The sequence below is a fragment of the Natator depressus genome, chromosome 12 (assembly GCF_965152275.1).
Source record: "Natator depressus isolate rNatDep1 chromosome 12, rNatDep2.hap1, whole genome shotgun sequence".
Lineage (NCBI taxonomy): Eukaryota > Metazoa > Chordata > Testudines > Cheloniidae > Natator > Natator depressus.
In genome coordinates this window covers 1640759-1662655 of record NC_134245.1, presented here as the reverse complement: position 1 = coordinate 1662655, position 21897 = coordinate 1640759, and the positions used below count along the sequence as shown (strand labels likewise).

The 21897-nt window shown below is 48.7% G+C and overlaps 1 protein-coding gene across 1 annotated transcript in view; it reads right to left on the bottom strand.

Annotated features, from left to right (window-relative positions):
* FA2H (fatty acid 2-hydroxylase) overlaps positions 1 to 21897 on the bottom strand; it is a 79683-nt gene that overhangs the window by 15575 nt on the left and 42211 nt on the right. The window contains exon 2 of the mRNA XM_074968316.1: positions 20482 to 20574. Within this exon, the coding sequence (XP_074824417.1) occupies positions 20482 to 20529 (48 nt within the window). The 5' untranslated portion in view covers positions 20530 to 20574. The remainder of the gene's footprint in view (positions 1 to 20481; positions 20575 to 21897) is intronic.

Below are 21897 nucleotides of genomic sequence, written 5' to 3'. Positions count from 1 at the left end.
AAGCCCAGAGGGTGCAGGAGAGATATCGTACTGCTGGCTAAACGATGGCAGCACAGAATTACAATCAGCTCTCAGTACTGGAAATGCTGAGTGCTGCTCACTTTAATACTCATGTTATTATTTGAGCTGCTCTGTGGGCCAGAATTTTTTTCTCCCTAGCATTAGAAGTATTGAAGCGTCCAGAGAGTTTTTTGTAAGACACTGTGTTTACCTGCACTGAGATAGATGAGAGACACACACCCCCCCTCCCTCGCACTGTGACCAGACAGACAGATCCCTGTGGCAAGCCGGCCCCCTAAATTACGCAGCAAAGCCCTCTGCAGCCCTTGGAGGTTTGTGCAGAGGATGAAAGTTCTGTGGCAGTTCGGTGCCAGCTTTTAAAATTGAATATGAAAGTGACAACTGAGAGCTTCACTGCAGGAGTCGCTGGTGGGGCAGGGGGAGGAGGAGGTTTGGCAGCTGGGTGGGGGACAGGGAAGACAATTTAGGGTGGGGATGATCAAAAGTGCTCAGTGCTGGCCTGATGTTGCTTTCCCTGAAGTCAGTGGAGCCAGAGCTCCCTGGAGGCCGAGCCCTTACAGATGCCCCCACCCTTGCTTTATCACAGGTAGTGAGTACAGGAGACCAAGGTATCGTGGCTAGATCGCTGGGGCTGGGGCTGCTCAGGGTCCCTTGCTGATTCTCTGTGCCAGGAGGTGCTGCACACCGTAATCCTCCGCACTGTCTGAATGCCCGGATCTCACAGGAACGATTACACCCTGGTTTATGCTCTCCTAAGCGAGCTGTGCTGTACTTTCGCTCAGAGACGACACTGCAGCGCCTGCCACCTCCTGCTGTCCATCATGCCATCCTAGTGCTGCACCGGAAGTGAGCAGGAGACATGCGGGAACGTGGTGGACCAGCCATTCCAGGCTGCCACACATGAGAGCAGCTTACTCTGCAATGTCTTCATTCCCCCTTTTCAAAGACATTTGGTGCTTACCAAGAGCAGGCGAGGGACACGTTCGGGAGGTATTTCACCAATTGGTGACTATAGATGAACAATTACTGAAAGGACAGCTGGAGTGTAAGCTCCGGTGGGCGAGGAATGGAGCACAGCAGGGACAACAGGCAGAAAGGGGAGTAGTGATTTTTTAAGTCCTGGGTGAAGATACTGTAACAGCCATAGTGGAGTCATTCAGGCAGCCCTGGGTGTGCACTACCACAGCACTGAGAGCCAGCGAAAGAAACACGTTAATGCAGAAAAATCTGACTGCGTTTGAGAAACTCTGTCCGCATGGCATGGTCTGAGGAGCCTGAGACGGCAAGGAAACCCCTGGGCCCTTGAAGCCATCCATGCCCCCTGCAGAGGCATTTCTGTACCCTGGGCGCTAATACAGACCAGAAATTGGAATTCCAGGAGATCTGACAAACAAGACTGCAGCTGCTTCACGATGGCAGGTGGCCCACTGGCTGCATATCCAGACCCTGCCTGCCTGGGCACAGTCGAGGAAGTACCCCTTCACATAGAATATCAGGGTTGGAAGGGACCTCAGGAGGTCATCTAGTCCAACCCCCTGCTCAAAGCAGGGCCAATCCCCAACTAAATCATTCCAGCCAGGGCTTTGTCAAGCCTGACCTTAAAAACTTCAAGGGAAGGAGATTCCACCACCTCCCTAGGTAACGCATTCCAGTGTTTCATCACCCTCCTAGTGAAAAAGGTTTTCCTAATATCCAACTTAAATCTCCCCCACTGCAACTTGAGACCATTACTCCTTGTTCTGTCATCAGCTACCACTGAGAACAGTCTAGAGCCATCCTCTTTGGAACCCCCTTTCAGGTACTTGAAAGCAGCTATCAAATCCCCCCTCATTCTGCTCTTCTGCAGACTAAACAATCCCAGTTCCCTCAGCCTCTCCTCATAAGTCATGTGTTCCAGTCCCCTCATCATTTTTGTTGACCTCCGCTGGACTCTTTCCAATTTTTCCACATCCTTCTGGTAGTGTGGGGCCCAAAACTGGACACAGTACTCCAGATGAGGCCTCACCAATGTCGAATAGAGGGGAACGATCACGTCCCTCGATCTGCTGCCAATGCCCCTACTTATACACCCCAAAATGCCATTGGCCTTCTTGGCAACAAGGGCACACTGTTGACTCATATCCAGCTTCTCGTCCACTGTAACCCCTAGGTCCTTTTCTGCAGAACTGCTGCCGAGCCATTCGGTCCCTAGTCTGTAGCGGTGCATTGGATTCTTCCATCCTAAGTGCAGGACTCTGCACTTGTCCTTGTTGAACCTCATCAGATTTCTTTTGGCCCAATCCTCTAATTTGTCTAGGGCCCTCTGTAGCCTATCCCTACCCTCCAGCGTATCTACCTCTCCTCCCACTTTAGTGTCATCCACAAACTTGCTGAGGGTGCAATCCACACCATCCTCCAGATCATTTATGAAGATATTGAACAAAACCGGATTGAAGAGCTCTGCCTTGGTACATGCAGCGGGGTTGCAGAGATGCAATCTGTGCAGTCAAAGGGCATGTCTACGTGGCAAAAAACAAAACAAAACCCAACCCAGTTGCAGTGAGTCTTAGATCCCAGGTCATCTGCCTGGGGCTCATGCGATCGGGCTAAAAATAGCAACAGAGCTGCTCCCGCTCGGGCTCTAAGTCCCGCCTGCCTCGCTGGGTTTCAGAGCCTGAGTGGGAACGGCTACGCTGCTATTTTTAGACCTGTAGCAGGAGCCCGCAGCAGCTGACCTGGGCTCAGACTGGCTGCGGTGGGGTTTTGGGCAGTACAGATGTGCCCAGAGATGCTGCAAGTCAAGTTTGCAGGTTTGCTTCCGAAGCAGCAGCCTCAGAAGGGGCCAGTGGCTCTGACATTGGAGCCTCCTTTTCCGGCTCTAGGAGCTGGGAAGCGTGGCACACACCCGCTCCAGGCACACCTTAGCTCTGCCTGGGTCACCCTGAGATGCCCATATCTAGTTGGGGCAGCTTGATTAGGCAGTGTAAGCGCGCAGTGGTTTCTTCTGTGGGACTAAATGCATCTCACAGCTGCAGGGTGTTTCTAGGTGGCAGCCCAGTAGCACACGGTCCCACCCAAAGCCAACAGCAGTTTCATGCCTTAGCCAATTCTATTATCCTTTGTGGTATTTGGGTCAGGGCAAGGAAGCACAGGTGGCTTGATGGTGCCAGGTGGGAGGTGGTGGAGGCCCACTGCACGTCAGCGAAGCCAACCACGATGCTAACCCTCTCTCCCACAAACAACAGGGTGAGCCAGATAACCTGCGGTGCTCATGTGCAAACACAGCAATGCCTCAGGCACTTTCCACAGGCTCAAGGTGAAGGCTGCTGGATCACTAGGGGCTGGAGCACATTTCCAGGCATCCAAACCCTGACAGGACAAGGAAACAAACTGACAGCAAAGGTGCCAAGAGCAGCCTGAGATGTTTCATTTTAGAGACACTTGAAGCAGTCAGCAGCCAGCACAACTTGAAAGAACCTCTTCTAGTGACCATTAGATTGGCCTTCCGGGACCCCAAGGAGAAGGAGCTTACAGCATTCCCTAGAGTTTGTAGTTTCTTGACTGCAAAGAGCTCCCAGCACATTTGCTGAAGGGACAGGGTTTGTTCCCCGAACTGTAGCTATAACTGTGTCGCCCAAACTGAAGGGCGCAAAAAAAAGTTACACGTGCCAGAAGCAAGTGCCATGGGATTCGCTTCCCTCCGTGTGGGCGACAGGCTCCCTTTCTGAGACACACCAGTAATCAGTAAAAGAGTGTGTGGAGTAGAGGTAACTTTGGGACTCTCAGGAGGAGAGGAAGAGTCGAGCTGCCAGCACCCGTTTCTGCCTGCTGAAGAGAGCTGGTTAATGAAGCTGCCTGGCTGCTGACCATGACACATGGTACTGACTGTGTGAAAGGCGAGTCATTCTAGGGAGATAAATATCGCTTCCTCCTTTATCCCTCCCATGCCTCAGGACAGATTCTGCTCTGGCCCAGCTACTTGGCTCGGCATTGCTCAAGGAAGTCAGAGTGTCGCTATGACAACATGGCATCCAGGCCATGTTATGAGTCGTTTGGCTTATCTGATGGACTGTAGTGTCACATACCAGCTCATTACAGTGAATGCCTGTGCCACTCCCCAGGGCGCCCTGGGTTGTGAGCATAGGCGGCAGGTATTGTAGGCTGGGGAAGTCTGTGCCCCCCCAAACAGCCTGGTGTGGCCCTGCTTACGCTCCATCCCCAGGCCTCCTCCTGCCTGCTGTTCCCTTCTGCTGGCAAGAGCTGCGGTGCACACAAGACCCCCAGGCTGGAGACATGCCGTGCCACCCGTCCTCCCAGTGGTGGAGCTGTGCTGCCTGGTGCTCTGGGGCCACACCACCTGGAGCTCTGGGGCTGGGGACAGGCGAGGGGGTGCTCCAGCAGTGGAGGGGGACAGATGGGGCGGGGCCTTGGGCAGACGGGGAGGGGCCCGGGGCTAGCCTCCCCCAAGGGCACGTTCACCCACCACCCACGGTTGGGAGGCACCTCGCCAGCACCTGCCCTCAGCATGAGACAGCTTTGTCCCCAGCCTCTGGTAGCACAAGCCCTGCCTTCCAGAACTCCGCAGGCCTCACTTTTTCTCTTTCCCACAGAGACAGGGAAGTGTTATTGCCATTACACAAGCATCTGGAATATCGCGTGATGTTCTGGTCTCCCAAGTTTAAGAAAGATGAATTCAAACTGGAACAGGTGCAGAGGATGGTGATTGAGGAATGATAACCCTACCTTGTGAGAGGCGAGTCAAAGAGATTGGCTTGTTTAGCCTCACCAAATGAAGGCTGAGGGGAGATAGGATCGCTCTCTATAAATACATACATATACAAATACCAAGGAGGGAGGGGAGTTATCTAAGTTAAGCGCCAATGTGGACACAAGAACAAATGGATAGAAACTAGCCATCAACAAGTTTAAGCTTGAAATTAGACGAAGGTTTTTAACCATCAGAGGAGTGAAGTTCTGAAGCAGCCTCCCAAGGGGAGCAGTGAGGGCAAAAAACCTAACTGGCTTCAAGACTGAGCTTGATAAGTTTATGGTGGGGATGGTGCGATGAGACTGCCTACAATGGTATGTGGCCCATCGGTGACTGCCTGTAGCAAAAATCCCCAACAGCCAGAGACAGGGCACTAGATAGGGCAGGCTCTGGGTTACTAGAGAATTCTTTCCCAGGTGTTTGGTTGGTGGATCTTGCCCACATGCTCAGGGTCGAACGGATAGCCATATTTGGTGTTGATAAGGAATTTTCCCCTGGTCAGATTGGCAGAGACCCTGGGGGTTTTTTTGCCTTTCTCTGCAGTGTGGGGCTCGTGTCACCTGCAGGTTTAAACTACTGCAAATGGTGGATTCTCTGTAACTTGAAGTCTTGACTTAAAGATGTGAAGATTTCAGTAACTCAGGGCTTGTCTACACTGGCAAGTTTTGTTGCCAAAAACTGCCTTTTGGTGACAAAACAGCAAGAGGCTACACACTACACTGGCTCTGTGGATGAGGGGAAAGCAGTGGACATGTTATTCCTTAACTTTAGCAAAGCTTTTGATATGGTCTCCCACAGTATTCTTTCCAGCAAATTAAAGAAGAATGGGCTGGACGAATGGACTATAAGGTGGATAGAAAGCTGGCTAGATCATCAGGCTTAACGGGTAGTGATCAATGGCTCCATGTCTAGTTGACAGCTGGTATCAAGTGGAGTGCCCTAAGGGTCAGGCCTCGGGCCGGTTTTCTTCAATATCTTCATTAATGATCTGGAGGATGGTGTGGATTGCACCCTTAGCAAGTTTGCAGATGACACTAAACTGGGAGGAGTGGTAGGAGGGTAGGGATAGGAATCAGAGGGACCTAAATAAATTGGAGGATTGGGCCAAAAGAAATCGGATGAAGTTCAACAAGGACAAGTGTAGAGTCCTGCACTTACGAAGGAAGAATCCCATGCACTGCTACAGGCTGGGGACCGACTGGCTAAGCAGCAGTTCTGCAGAAAAGGACCGAGGGATTACAGTGGATGAGAAGCTGGATATGAATGAGCAGTGTGCCCTCATTGCCAAGAAGGCCAATGGTATATTTGGCTGTATTAGTAGGAGCATTGTCAGCAGATAGAGGAAAGTGATTATTCCTCTCTATTCGGCACTGGTGAGGCCACTCCTGGAGTACTGCATCCAGTTTTGGTCCCCCCACTACAGAAGGGATGTGGACAAATTGGAGAGAGTCCAGCAGAGAGCAATGAAAATTATTAGGGGGCTGGGATACATGACTTACGAGGAGAGGCTGAGGGAACTGGGGTTATTTAGTCTGCAGAAGAGAAGAGTGAGAGAGGATTTGATAGCAGCCTTCAATTACCTGAAGGGGGGATCCAAAGAGGATGGAGTTTGGCTGTTCTCAGCGGTGGCAGATGACAGGACAAGGAGTAATGGTCTCAAGTTGCAGTGGGGGAGGTTTAGGTTGGATATCAGGAAACACTATTTCACCAGGAGGGTGGTGAAACACTGGAATGCGTTACCTAGGGAGGTGGTGGAATCTCCATCCTTAGAGGTTTTTAAGGTCAGGCTTGACAAAGCCCTGGCTGGGACGATGTAGTTGGGGATGGTCCTGCTCTGGGCAGGGGGTGGGACTAGGGGACCTCCCGAGGTCCCTTCCAGCCCTGATACTCTATGGTTCTAACTTGCCAACACAGGAGGCTTCACTCATGCTGCAGTGACAACAGCTTCATGTGCTGTAGCTGTGGAAGGGCTGGTCAGAGAGGAAATCACTCTCTGCCGCCCCCATCCCTCCCAGGCCCAGCAGGTGAAACCTACAAGAACAGGAGGATGGGAAAGGCCCATCTGCACAAGATCAGTCCACAGAGTTCATGTCCAGAACTCCTCTTCCTGGCCCCTAGACTCATTTGTACGCAGTCACTTGGCAGCACGGCGCAGCGTGTGTTAGCTGCCAGATCTCGGAAGCAAGGCAGGGACACTTGTTGATCAAACGGGACAATTTCCCTCCCATAACCCCGGCCACAGAGAGGTTCACTCAGTCTCAGCGTAACTGCCATTGTTGCCCCAGTCAAACTGGAGCACCAACTTGATTTCCTCCAGCCCCTGCCTCTGGCAGCAGCGCTTGGGGAGCAGCTAGCGGACGGTGTGGGCGAGAAATGTGGGGGGCCCACACAAGAGCTCGGCGCAGAGGAGGCAGATGGTGGAGCAGCGTGGACTGGCTGATGGGACGTGCGGATTCCATGGGCCAGAGTGCAATGAAACAGGAAGGAGAAAGGAGATGCAAGGGGAGGACAGAGTCATAGGACAGCTCTATAATTCTCTTGGCAACTTCTGCCTCATGGTCCCCTCATCCACAGCTGCATGCCTAGGTAGTAGATCAGACACTAGTGGAAAAGTTTGATGTTCCCGACACCGTTCTTGCTCCAGAGTTCCTGCCACCCGGGACAAGTGTTTACAAGCAAGCATCAGCCCAGCAAATAAGGGAGAGAACATGCAATTTGCTTTAGAAAAAGCACTCAGTTTTAGACACCTGCAGACCCTAGCAGAGCAGTCTGCCAACAAGATCTTGTCTCCTCAGTGCAAGCAGAGAGTGGAAATGCATGCAGCCCTCATGCTCTTGCAGGGAGTAAGGGAAGCTTGTAGGGGACTTCCTATGTCCACAAGCAGTCTCTGCTCGAGGCTGTCTGTCATGCGACTGCGGCAGGCAATTCCAATCATGCACTCATATTCCCTTGCCTGCAGCGAGACAGAGGCTGGCCAGTCACTCGAGCCCAATATTAAGGGGGTTTCTGTTCCTATTAGGCTGTGGAAGTTCACACCCCAGAGAGTGGTTTCCATAGAACCAGTCCCTTCTGGAGCGGTGACCAGAGGCAGCTAAGGGAGTTTTGGAGGGAAAAAGCTGCAGGCTCTGTGCTTGGAGGCAGCGGGACGTGGTGAGTGGCGCGTTTGGGCCAGCTGTGGGTTGCTCTCTGTGTACAAGCTGTGGAGCTGGGCTGTGAGGCTCAGCCCTTGGAGCTTTGATTCCCCCCACTCCCCCCAGATCCAATGGCTGGGAGTTGAAGCTAGACAAATTCAGACTGGAAACAAGGTGTACATTTTTAAGGAAGAGCAATTAACCACTGGAACAATTTACTAGGGGTCATGGTGGATTCTCCATCACTGACAATTGTTAAATCAGGACGGGAGGTTTTTCTAGGAAGACTCTGCCTAGGAATGACTTTGGGGCAGGTCAGAGTACATGATCAGGGTACATGATCATAATAGTCTTTTCTGGACTTGGAATCTATCACCAGCAAAGCAACCAGCACACCAGTCTATACAGTCAGGGCCCTGGCACTCCAACCCAGGGGAGAATGGGCCAAACTGGGCAGAACATTAGAGCTCAGCTAATAAATGAAGTGATCACACCTGGCTGATATTGCCCTTATTTAGGTAAGGGACGTTTCATCATTTATAATCTTTCACATTTAAAAGTTTTAAGAACAAAGTCATCAAACCCTTCCCCCTAATGTAGATGAGTTCATTCATGAAATACAAGAGCTGGGCCCGCTCCTTTCTGTCCCACCCTGGCTTCTCCCTGCAGTCCCCCCACTCCACTGGGGGAGCCCGTTCCTCCCCAGAGCGACAGGCAGTGCTAAAATGCCCAGACATTGTGTCTTCCAGACCAGCAGCATTTCCTTGGAGCTTAAGGCAGCGACTATACCAGGAAGTGTCTAGCTGTCTCATCTGCTCCTCCCCAGAATCACTTTGCAACCGCAATCTGGTTCAGCCACATTTCAAACACTGTCCAGGCTGCTTTGCTCCAGGCAGTGTGGGTGGGTTAAGTGCTTCCCCTCAGCCACTCCCTCCTCTCCCCTGAAGGTCCCAGGGAAGGAGAGACCTGGCCCAGCCAGCAGCTGAAGTTCCCTAGGGAAAGGTGGGGATGAGTTGTCAGAAGCTGTACAGAGATATGCCAGGAATGGCACAGAAGAGGAGAGGACGAATTGCTTCCCAGGTAGAGAATGGCGCCAGGATGGCGAGAGGGAAGGCTGCAAGCTCTGCCCGCAGGATGGGCCCTAGGAGCTCTCACGGACTAAATCCAATTTGCACCAGCTGCTTTAAGGCTGGCTGCTTTGGACAAACTGGAACCAGCTCTATGTCTGCAGCATCACTCCCAGCCATGTTTGTGGCCCGAGTGTAAGTGGCAGAAGGGAACGTTCTGCATTTACCACCTTCCTTCCCTGGCGAAGGGAATTTCCTCTCCGCAGCCATTCACTCCCAGCTGGCTTTTAAACGCAGCCAGACACCATGATTAGACTTTGCACTTCCAGCACTTCCTATTCAAAGCACTTGCAGGCCTCTAGAGTCTCCCACCATGGTCAGGTATATCGCCCTGCCTCATAGCACATCTGCTTCATCGCTGCAAAGGATCCATTCTGGGAAGCTGCGTGTTACCCTCTCAGTTCAGAGCCCGAACAGCTAGTGAGGTCAAATTGTTTGTGTGGGGGTGGAGATGTAACCCTGCCTTCCCCCAGCTCCGTTAATAAGGACGCTTGAGAACCATATATCATGAGGGGACATCTGAAGCTGAGGGATGTAACCTGCATATTGAGCAAAATCTACTTGCCCAGCCCTGGTTATGGTAAGGGCGTGCGTCTAGCTGGAAACAGACTGTTGCACGTTGGCAGGCTGAGCAGGAGAGAGGGACTGGCCACATGACAGGGAACTGGAGTCTGGAACAGTGAGGGAGGCTCAAAGGAGGAGAGCAAGCATCTCCTTGTAAAGGGGGGAGACAAACGAGGCAGGTCTGGCAGGATTCTGGAGTTAGGGTTCTCACACTGGGGGTTGGTACCCTTCAGGGGGTCACAAGGTTATTACATGGGGGGGTCGCGAGCTGTCAACCTCCACCCCAAACACGCTTTGCCTCCAGCATTTATAATGGTGTTAAATATATTAAAAAGTGTTTTTAATTTATATGGGGGGTTGCACCCAGACTTGCTATGTGAAAGGAGTCACCACTACAAAAGTTTGAGAGCTACTGCGCGAACAGTTAATACGCGAGTGTGTTCCAGACTGATTTTCCAGGCCTCAGGTGCCTCCTGGCTCTCTGCAGGGGCGCAAAGAGATATTGGTTTAGCCAGGACTCACTGGGATATGTGCAATTCTGGATACCCACAGACACATTAAAAAACACAGCTACCAGTCTACAGGGGAGTGTGGACAATGGGGCCTTATCCATTAAGGAGCTTGAACTGCCTCTCACTAGCTATCTGGGGCAGCAGCATCTCACTCCAATAATGAACCATCCAGGGGTGTGAGGCTATGGGCTCATACTCAGCCTTTCACCCCTTTTGGCTCCAGGCACACTGGGGGAGTTCTACTTTGGAGAGATGTGTGTGTATCAGGATCCTGCCTAGGACAACCCTTGCGTCCTATGGGGGAGGACGCAGCCAAAGGTTTCTTAGGTGGGAGGGCTGGAAAGGAGCTTTTGGGTCATTCAGCCAGTCCTCTTCCAAACAACACCAAATATGAGCCCCAGGAGGATACAGGATGGGTTGAAGAGGATTACAAGGGAGAATAGGAATGGAAAGAACTTGCAGCCAGAGGGAACAGGGGATAGACTGGAGAATAGCACCATCACCAGGAAAAGGCAGGTCTATGTGATTGAGGACTCTTTACTGAGAAGACTAGACAGGCCTGTAACCAGAGCTGATCCAGAGAATAGGAGAGTGTGCTGTCTTCCAGGTGCTAAGATACATGATGTAGACCTGAGGTCGAAAAGGATTCTAAAGGGAGCAGGAAAGAATCCCCTAATTATCCTTCATGTGGGAACAAATGATACGGCTAGATTCTTGCTGGAAAGTATTAAGGGAGACTATGCTAGGCTGGGGAAGACGCTTAAGGAAATCGAGGCTCAGGTGATCTTTAGTGGGATTCTGCCTGTTCCTAGAGAAGGGCAACAAAGGTGTGACAAGATTATGACTATCAACAGATGGCTCAGGCAATGGTGCTGTAAGGAGGGCTTTGGGATGTATGGCCACTGGGAGGCCTTCATGGAGAGAGGACAGTTCTCTCGGGATGGACTTCATCTGAGTAGGGAAGGAAATAGACTTCTAGGATGGAGGCTGGCACAACTGATTAAGAGAGCTTTAAACTAGGAATTTGGGGGAGATGGTTGGAAGATGTCCAGGTAATCTCCATGCCGGATTTTAGCATTGAGAGGAAAGAAAACGAAGTAAGACAGGATACAGCCATGGGTAGGAGAATGGCTATAAGGAGGAAGGGCAGTGTGGACACCAGTCTAATAGGTTCTACTGGCTGTAGAATGACCGTGCCTAATTGGTAAAGAACGTGAGCGAGGCCAAACAGCAAAAATGAAGATGTTTGTATACTAATGCGAGGAGCCTAGGTAACAAAATGGAGGAACTAGAGCTACTGGTGCAGGAAGTGAAACCAGATATTCTAGGGAGAACAGAAACATGGTGGAATAGTAGTCATGACTGGACTACAGGTACTGAAGGGTATGTGCTGTTTAGGAAAGACAGAAATAAAGGTAAAGGTGGTGGAGTAGCATTGTCTATCAGTGAGGAGGTAGAATGTAAAGAAATCAGCGATGGAATGGATAAGACAGAGTCCGTCTGCGCAAAAATTACATTGGGGAAGAAAACTATTAGAGCCTCCCCTGGGATAGTGCTTGGGGTGTGCTATAGACCACCGGGATCTAATTTGGATATGGATAGAGCCCTTTTTAATGTTTTTAATAAAGTAAATACTAATGGAAACTGTGTGATCATGGGAGACGTTAACTTCCCAGATATAGACTGGAGGACGAGTGCTAGTAATAATAATAGGGCTCAGATTTTCCTAGATGCGATAGCTGATGGATTCCTTCATCAAGTAGTTGCTGAACCGACTAGAGGGGATGCCATTTTAGATTTGGTTTTGGTGAGTAGTGAGGACCTCCTAGAAAAAATGGTCGTAGGGGATAATCTTGGCTCAAGTGATCATGAGCTAATTCAGTTCAAACTGAATGGAAGGATTAACAAAAATAAATCTGCAACTAGGGTTTTCGATTTCAAAAGGGCTGACTTTCAAAAATTAAGGAAATTAGTTAGGGAAGTGGATTGGACTGAAGAATTTATGGATCTAAAAGGTAGAGGAGGCCTGGGATTATTTTAAATCAAAGCTGCAGAAGCTATCAGAAGCCTGCATCCCAAGAAAGGGGAAAAAATTCATAGGCAGGAGTTGTAGACCAAGCTGGATGAGCAAGCATCTCAGAGAGGTGATTAAGAAAAAGCAGAAAGCATACAGGGAATGGAAGAAGGGAGGGATCAGCAAGGAAAGCTACCTTATTGAGGTCAGAACATGTAGGGATAAAGTGAGACAGGCTAAAAGTCAAGTAGAGTTGGACCTTGCAAAGGGAATTAAAACCAATCGTAAAAGGTTCTATAGCCATATAAATAAGAAGAAAACAAAGAAAGAAGACATGGGACCGCTAAACACTGAGGATGGAGTGGAGGTCAAGGATAATCTAGGCATGGCCCAAATATCTAAACAAATACTTTGGCTCAGTCTTTAATAAGACTAAAGAGGATATTAGGGATAATGGTAGCATGACAAATGGGAATGAGGATATGGAGGTAAATATTACCATATCTGAGGTAGAAGAGAAACCTCAAACAGCTTAATGGGACTAAATCAGGGGGCCCAGATAATCTTCATCCAAGAATATTAAAGGAATTGGCACATGAAATTGCAAGCCCATTAGCAAGAATTTTAATGAATCTGTAAACTCAGGGGTTGTACCATATGATTGGAGAATTGCTAACATAGTTCCTATTTTTAAGAAAGGGGAAAAAAGTGATCTGGGTAACTATAAGCCTGTTAGTTTGATATCTGTGCAAGGTCTTGGAAAAAATTCTGAAGGAGAAGGTAGTTAAGGACATTGAAGTCAATGTAAATGGGACAAAATACAACATGGTTTTACAAAAGGTAGATCGTGCCAAACCAACGTGATCTCCTTCTTTGAGAAAGTAACAGATTTTTTAGACAAAGGAAACGCAGTGGATCTAATTTACCTAGATTTCAGTAAGGCGTTTGATACCATGCCACATGGGGAATTATTAGTTAAATTGGATAAGATGGGGATCAATAGGAAAACTGAAAGGTGGATAAGGAATTGGTTAAAGGGGAGACTACAATGGGTCCTACTGAAAGGTGAACTGTCAGGCTGGAGGGAGGTTACCAGCGGAGTTCCTCAAGGATCGGTTTTGGGACCAATCTTATTTAATCTTTTTATTACTGACCTCGGCACAAAAAGCAGGAATGTGCTAATAAAGTTTGCAGATGATACAAAGCTGGGAGGTATTGCCAATTTAGAGAAGGACAGGGATATCCTACAGGAGGATCTGGATGACCTTGTAAACTGGAGTAATAGTAATAGGATGAAATTTAATAGTGAGAAGTGTAAGGTCATGCATTTAGGGATTAACAACAAGAATTTTAGTTATAAGCTAGGGATGCATCAATTAGAAGTAACGAAGGAGGAGAAGGACCTTGGAGTATTGGTTGATCATAGGATGACTATGAACCACCAATGTGATAGGGCCGTGAAAAAAGCTAATGCGGTCTTGGGATGCATCAGGAGAGGTATTTCCAGTAGAGATAAGGAGGTTTTAGTACCGTTATACAAGGCCCTGGTGAGACCTCACCTGGAATACTGTGTGCAGTTCTGGTCTCCCATGTTTAAGAAGGATGAATTCAAACTGGAACAGGTACAGAGAAGGGCTACTAGGATGATCCGAGGAATGGAAAACTTGTCTTATGAAAGGAGACTCAAGGAGCTTGGCTTGTTTAGCCTAACTAAAAGAAGGTTGAGGGGAGATACAATTGCTCTCTCTAAATATATCAGAGGGATAAATACTGGAGAGGGAGAGGAATTATTTAAGCTCAGTACCAATGTGGACACAAGAACAAATGGATATAAACTGGCCACCAGGAAATTTAGACTAGAAATTAGACGAAGGTTTCTAACCATCAGAGGAGTGAAGTTTTGGAACAGCCTTCCAAGGGAAGCAGTGGGGGCAAAAGATCTATCTGGCTTTAAGATTAAACTTGATTAGTTTATGGAGGAGGTGGTATGATGGGATAACTTGGTTTTGGTAATTAAATATTCATGGCAAATAGGCCCAATGTCCTGTGATGGGATATTAGATGGGGTGGGATCTGAGTTACCCAGGAAAGAATCTTCTGTAGTATCTGGCTGATGAATCTTGCCCAGATGCTCAGGGTTTAGCTGATCGCCATATTTGGGGTCGGGAAGGAATTTTCCTCCAGGGCAGATTGGAAGAGGCCCTGGAGGTTTTTCGCCTTCCTCTGCAGCATGGGGCACGGGTCACTTGCTGAAGGATTCTCTGCTCCTTGAAGTCATTAAACCATGATTTGAGGACTTCAATAGCACAGACATAGGTGAGAATTTTTTTTGCAGGAGTGGTGGGTGAAATTCTGTGGCCTGCGTTGTGCAGGAGGTCAGACTAGATGATCATAATGGTCCCTTCTGACCTAAATATCTATGAATCTATAAGAGCAATATCAACCTCTTGTTTACTGCCAACCTTTCTGTCAAGTTAGGAGCACTCAGACTTCCAGAGCCACTGGAGAAATCCATTTCCAGGGCTTACAGCTCAGGAAGGGCTATGGTCCAGTAACCTAGCTAATGATGCATTGCACTGCGGCACCACTCGTTATGAAGTGCCTACTGCCTGCTCCCAGAGAGTATCTGCACTGACTGCAGGAGTACATGGCTCCACACCCCAGGACAGCAACCCTGCATTGATATAGCGCAGCCCTGCAAGACTAGGCACACTTTCTCAAGCAAGTTATGCCATTTCTTTGTGGTCTATTTTTAGTTCTCTTGGAGACGGGGAGAGAGAACACGTGTCCTTTCTTTCTCCGAAAGGACTAGAGGCTGAGCTTCAAACACCAAGCAGTTTGTATGAGTACACGTACACCCCCCCCCCACACACACACACCTTTAGCCAACTGCCAAAAGGACTACACCCTACTCACGCCCTGTCCTCCCACTCCACCTGCTGCGGGCACCTTGCCCAAACACCTAAGTACGTCTGAAAAGTTATTATGCAGCCAGTTTAACCCCACTCTGGTGAGACTCCTTGCACCTGCAAGGGTCTTAAATGCTGGACAGCCGTATTGATTTCTCTGGTTAGAAGTGTGCGCCTGCCCAAATCACGGCTGTACAGCATAAAATGGCACCTGTGTCCCCCCAGCTGGATTTGTGGCCAAACTGCCAAGCATAGCTGCCAACTTCTCCTGGCGCCAGTGGGTGCTCACGTCCCCCTACCCCCGGCCCCGACTCCACCCCTGTCCCGCCCCCGCCTGCCCCATTCCAACTCCTCCGCCAAAGTCCCCACTCCAACTCTGCCCTCTCCCTGCCCCTATTGGGCTCCTTCCCCAAATCCCCATCCTAGCCCCGCCTCCTCCCCTGAGCGCACCGCGTTTCCACTACTCCCCACTCCCTCCCACAGCTTGTTTTGCGGCGGCAAGCACTGGGAGGAGAAATGGGGAAGGCGCGCTCAAGGGTGGAGGCAGAGTGGAGGTGAGCTAGGCCGGGGGGGCGTGGAGCTGCCCATGGGTGCAGAGCACCCACCAATTTTTCCTCCTTGGGTGCTCCAGACCCAGAGCACCCATGGAATTGGCACCTATGCTGCCAAGGTAGATTACCCAGAATTTAACATATCTAGATGCTTCCCTCCACACTAGGTCACTCTCACTGGATGTGTTCACAGCTTTGGGTATCAGGGAAACCTTCACTTTTCAAGTCCACACTATTTGGACAGTGGAGGGTAAAGCCCTAGCTTTGATCTCCTGGGCGTGGGCATGTTTACTAGAAAAGCACTGCTCTATTCCACACCCTTACGCTGGTGACCCTCATTTTCAAACAGCCTCAGCTTTGCAGAGCAGAGCACCTAGGAATAAATTCAGCACCTTCATCTTGGAGCAAAGGAGCTGATTTTAAATCACTTTTCAGCTTAGAGAAGTCAGACTGCACTTTGACTCCCCTTATGTACACACTGAAGGATGACAGTCGGAACAACTGTGAAACACCGATAAGGCTGGGAGCAAGCTTGCAAGACCATGGAGGAGGGGACTGGAATCATCATTCACTTCCCCACTCTTCAGCCCTTCTTTTTTTTGTTATTGCCGTATCTGATAGTGCTGCAAGGAGTGGCCTCCACAGGGAGCAGGGTTTTGCCAAGGTGTGATGCTTAACGCCTGAGGGTGGAACTGATCTGGTAAGATCCGTAATGACTATCGTGGGCGTTCAACTTGATGCAAATGCACCTCTGTTGCCTAACACATTGTATGACCTAGGGCTGGGGTTCTCAAACTGGGGGTCAGGACCCCTGAGGGGGTCGAGAGGTTATTACATGGGGGGTCACGAGCTGTCAGCCTCCACCCCAAACCCCGCTTTGCCACCAACATTTATAACAGTGTTAAATATATTAAAAAGTGTTTTTAATTTATTAAGGGGGGGTCACACTCAGACACTTGCTATGTGAAAGGGGTCACCAGTATAAAAGTTTGAGAACTACTGACCTAGGGCAATGGTTCTCAACCAGGGGTACGCATACCCTTGGGGGTACGCAGAGGTCTTCCAGCCGGGTACATTAACTCTGAGATATTTGCCTGGTTTTACAACAGGCTACATAAAAAGCACTAGTGAAGTCAGTACAAACTAAAATTTCATGTGGATGACTTGTTTATACTGCTTTTATATACGATTCACTGAAATGTAAGTACAATATTTATTTTACAATTATATGGTAAGAATGGGAAGAAGCAATTTGTCAGTACTAATGTGCTGTGACACTTTTGTAGGTTTAGGAGGGATAGCTCAGTGGTTTGAGCTTTGGCCTGCTAAACCTAGGGTTGTGACTTCAATCCTTGAGGGGGCCATTTAGGGATATAGGGCAAAAATTGGGGATTGGTCCTGCTTTGAGCAGGGGGTTGGACTAGATGACCTCCCTTCCAACCCTGATATTCTATGAATCAGACTCCTGAAAGGAGTACAGTAGTCTGGAACAATCGAGAGCCACTGACCTAGGCAGTGGACAGTTCCATGCATCAGAGCGACTCTGGACAAACAAGACTGCACCTCCACTCCAAACATGAAGTCTGCTCCCATGTGGCTGCCCCTCTGCATGGGAGATGGCCAAGGGCAGATTGGAGTCTGAGCTCTGCTCCAGAGCGGGAGGCAGGGAGGGGAGGATTGGGGTTTTGGTGGAGGTGTTGCTTAGGCTGGGGTTCAAAGGAGCCAGAGGCTGAGCCATGTTCTTAGTTAGAAGTGACACAGCCTGGCTCTGCAACACGGGTCTCATTGTGGATGCCCAGAGTTAGCGTGCAGGGGAACTGCACACAGGGAGATGCAAGGCTGCTGCCAAAGAAACCACCTCCTGCTAATCACTCCTGCTGCATTATTTAGCCACACCTGGGTGACAAAGCATAAGCAGCCCCATCGGCTGGGGGTGGGCAAGTTGACTCATTCATGTAAATTTCAGATAGTGCCTTCTCAAGATAAACAAGACACACAGCAGCTGCTGCCTGGCAAATCTCAAGCAGTCTGGAAACAGCCATGAACTGCAATCCTGCTTCTACCACCAGAAAGCCACCTCCAGTTAAACCAGGGAAGAAAGTGCTTGGGAATGGATCAAAGATGGGCAGGCCACAGCCTCCTGCCGAAAGTGCCTTATCAGAATTGTAGCATGCTGACTCTCTGGAGTGGATGGGTGTGGAGGAAGGAAAAGCCTCTTACATGCTAATTACATACATCACCGAGAGAACAACCATATCAGTGTATAACTTGCTTGCCTGAGTCAAGGCAGTCAGTCACGGGTTCACACCTTGTACAATGACTTAAGTTCATATCCAGTGGTGACGCTGGAGCATGGTACAGAAGGAGGGGCACACTGCATTTTAAGAGGCGTTTCCTATGCTTGAAGGGTAAAAGCTGAAGATCAAAAAAAGGTACACGTCAAAGGGGAATAGCATCCTGGCCAGCATTCCCCAGCAGTTCTACCCAGGCTCCAGAATCCAAGACTGACAGAGCTACTGGAGAGCACTACGCAGGCAGGGCAAGCCTAGTGCCTAATGTCTGTAGCAGTTTGTACACTCACTACTGCAAAGGAAAGTAAATCTTGTCCCACGTGCAGGGCGGCCAGCTGTGGATCTACATGTGCATCTACTAATCACAGAACTCCTGTCATAACAAGGTCATTGTATCCATTCAGTCTCTTGAACACTAGCAGTTCTCTTACCAAACATCAGGACCAACCCACAATGTCCATTGTGGTGAGAGGCTTATTCTTAGCAAGTTAAAGTGTCAGTCCGAGATGAGGGCTGGCAACAGGGAATGCAATACATAAGCAGTCAACTCAAACTCACCTCAGACAGGAACAGGGCGATACTGGTGGACAGAGGACAAGCAGAAGATCTCGCAAACACTAGGACCTCAGTATGTCTGTAGAACATCAGGAAGGTGCAGTGTCGTTCTTGGCTCTGCGCTGTGTCTAGAGGCACAAACTGCAGAAGTGTCCAGGAAGGCCTCTTTCCACCTCCAACTGATCAACTGTGTGCCCACTCCTCATGGGCAAAGCCCGACCTCAGTGGGGTAGGGGAAGTCACACGGACATTGCAGGCAGTTTCAAAACATGGCAGTACATCCAAGTAGGACAGGTAAATGAGAACAAGTCACACCAGAGCTCCCTCACACTACCCTGGACCTTCATTCATATTTGATCCAGTTCAAGGTCATCTTCAAAGCCCTCAATGGGCTAGTCTGCCGAATACCTAAATGGACCACCACTGCTTCAAGACCCTCTAGAATGCCGCAATGAACAAGGACGCCGCAGCCAGCAGCACCTGGGCCAAGCATTCTTGGCTCTGAACTCACCACTGCAGGAGCTCAGGATGAAACTTGGGCTAAGCCTCCCCAGCTGCCCTACACATAACTTGCAGATAACTATGTAAGTTATCTGGAGCTCATGAATTTGGGGGACCTGAATCATAATTTTTGAATGCCTGGGGTTGGCAACATAGAGCCTATGGAGGCCAAACCATTTTATGGGTTCCAAGGTTCTTTTGAAAGGAAAAGGCCATTTCTGAAATGCAACGACTTAGAAATTTCCTTCTAAGAGGTAGTGGATCAGGAGACAATGGCTAATTCATGTGTACAACAAAAAACATGGAAATAGCATCAGTTGGGTATTGAGGATTGAACAAAACGAAGTACCAAGCCATGACTCTTGCTGTCCGGACACTAAAATATCACCTTGTATTATCAGTCCATCCTGCCCTTCACAGCTCTGTTTCTACGAGGAACCCTCACAGCCTCCTCTTCTCCCACCAGATGCAGTTTCTCCATAACCTTCTTATAGAAGTCAGTCTCTGTTGCACTCCAGCTGCCCTTGTAATAAGAGGACTAGAACAGTATCCTGGATTCCATTTGGGCCATCACTATATTCTCTTCTAGTCCTACAATAATTTTCTGTCGTTTACATACAATGCCGCCACTGTTTACATATCCCAGAGTGGTGTTTGCTGCCCAGCCTGCTGCTCTATTATGGCACAACTGCACGGAGCTGCACAGTGAAGAAAGCTCTCATGTGGACAATTTGTGAGCACGTAGAACATGCGAGGGTACAGTATGACCTCCAGGACTGCACTTGGGATACTGGAGCACTCTTCCAATTAATCTGGATTTACCATTGTGACAAAAGAAGCATATTTGGATGTTGGGGAGGGGAAGAAGAGGCAGAAGGGGGTACAGAGCCTTTTACCCTAGGTCAGCAGCTCAAATGGAGCCCAGGCAGCTAGTGATTATCATTCATTGCCTATTTGGTGGCCTACAAAAGCTAGCGTGTGGATCGCCAACACGTAGCGCCCCTTTGCTGGTGTGCACTTCTCAGAGAGGCCTTGGTTTGAATGGGCTTGGAAAATGCATGCCCTCCTCACTCCAAGAGATGGTGGCATGGCACGTTGGTAGGGTAGCACAGTGGAAGCTTCTGTGGCTGGTCTGGAGGAAAAAGACGTCAGTCTTTAACACTTTTGATAAGCATGCTAATTATGTTCACAGAATGTCAGAACCAGCAATGGTACTGTGTGGTATCCCGCTATGGGCATAACCCTCACCAGCGCCCATGGTTCTCATGCTAGCCCTTCTAATGGAGATGCTGTGACTCCAGTCCAGCTTCGTTCCTACAGGATCTAGATGATCTGTGCAAAACTCCATTCTTGTCCTACCTTGTGTTTATTTGGAACATCTCTGCTCCTGATCTTGATTTGGACTGTGTTCCTTCGTTACAGGTTTGAAGGAAGATTTCCATTTTCAGACACAGAGAAGAGTGATCAAACATGTTAGCTTCTGGAGATCATTTGAGCAAAGTAACAGTGTTCGAGAAGCCAACATGCTTCTTCAAATACTATACAACCAGCTCCTTACCTTATCTGGATCTACTGTTTTACATCTAGGATCCATCCTATGGTTCATTGTTCGCGCTGTGGAATTTACTGGTTTCTCTGTCTCGAGAAGGCTCTAGAGACAAGAACAAGAAACAATTAAATCCATAAGACATCACTTGAATTTAGTCTGGCAGCAACAAAACCTGAGGTGTATGGCTAAGACCCACATATTAAGCAGCTAGTCAGGATTTTTACTAAGTTCCCACAGCAGATTTCATATGTATCAGGGAAGCACTAGTTTTATGCTGTCAGAAGTCTAGAATCTTTGTTCTTTGATACATGACAAATGGCAAAACACCACTAACCCCTCACAATCATGTCAGTTATATACATACATACATACAGGCTTTACACAGAAGTCACTGAGTTCTGATAATGTTTTTTCCTGCAACTGTATTCACGTGGGCCAAGATTTTGGGCACCTCCATATTTTTAGTGTCTAACTTGAGAAATCTTAAAGAGGCTTTCCCAAACTTCAGAGAGTGGGTGCTCTGTATTTTCTGAAAATAAGTCCCATTAAGGCTTCTCAAACGTTGGACCACCAAAAATCACTAGTGTCATTTTTGAAAAATCTTAGCCATGACCTGTGTGTGTGGAACAGCCATGTGTGGAACAAGCGCTCACGGATTAAATCCTGATGCTTGGCGGCATGTGGTGTCCCAGGCACACCATTATCAGAGCACCAATGAGCATCACTTTCCCCTTTTTAAAAATCTTGACGTGCAATTGTATTGTCCAGAGAAAAAACATTTCTACTAAAACTGCTTGGGAAACAGTTTTTTTGTCCTCCAAACATCCGATTCGAAAAAAAAAATTCCAGCCCAAAATTGGAATGAAGAGTCAAAAAACCCCCTCAATTTTCACACCACAAAAATCCAAACCATTTTTGGATCGGGTCAATCAAATTATGGGTTTCAATTTTGACTTTTGTCTTTACCATCAGTTTAGTTCAAAAAACACTTAATTTTGAAACCTAACTGACTTTGTCATTTAGAAAACATAAAATGGGATGTTTCAACAATTTCAGAACTCTCCCTGCAATGAGCTTCTGAAATAGGAAATTTCTTGAAACTGACCCATTCCCACAAAATTTTTGGTTTCAACTAAAACAGTATTTTCCGATGAAACAGCATTTAATCAAAGAGTTCCCAGCCAGCTTTAATTTCTACTATCTAGGCCATCAGTTCACTCTCAGCATTACAAGCTAGATACCAAGTGACCAAGGTGGCTACCCTGAGGACACCTTTCAAGCAGCAGCACCGCCCACTCCCAACACATCTGCAGAGAGGCATTTTGACACCTTTGGTTTCAGAAGCACAATGCTCCTGACAGGCATCGCAACAGCAGAAGTGGAAGGTTGAGAAGCTGCTGTGGACAACAGGGGGTCACATAAGCA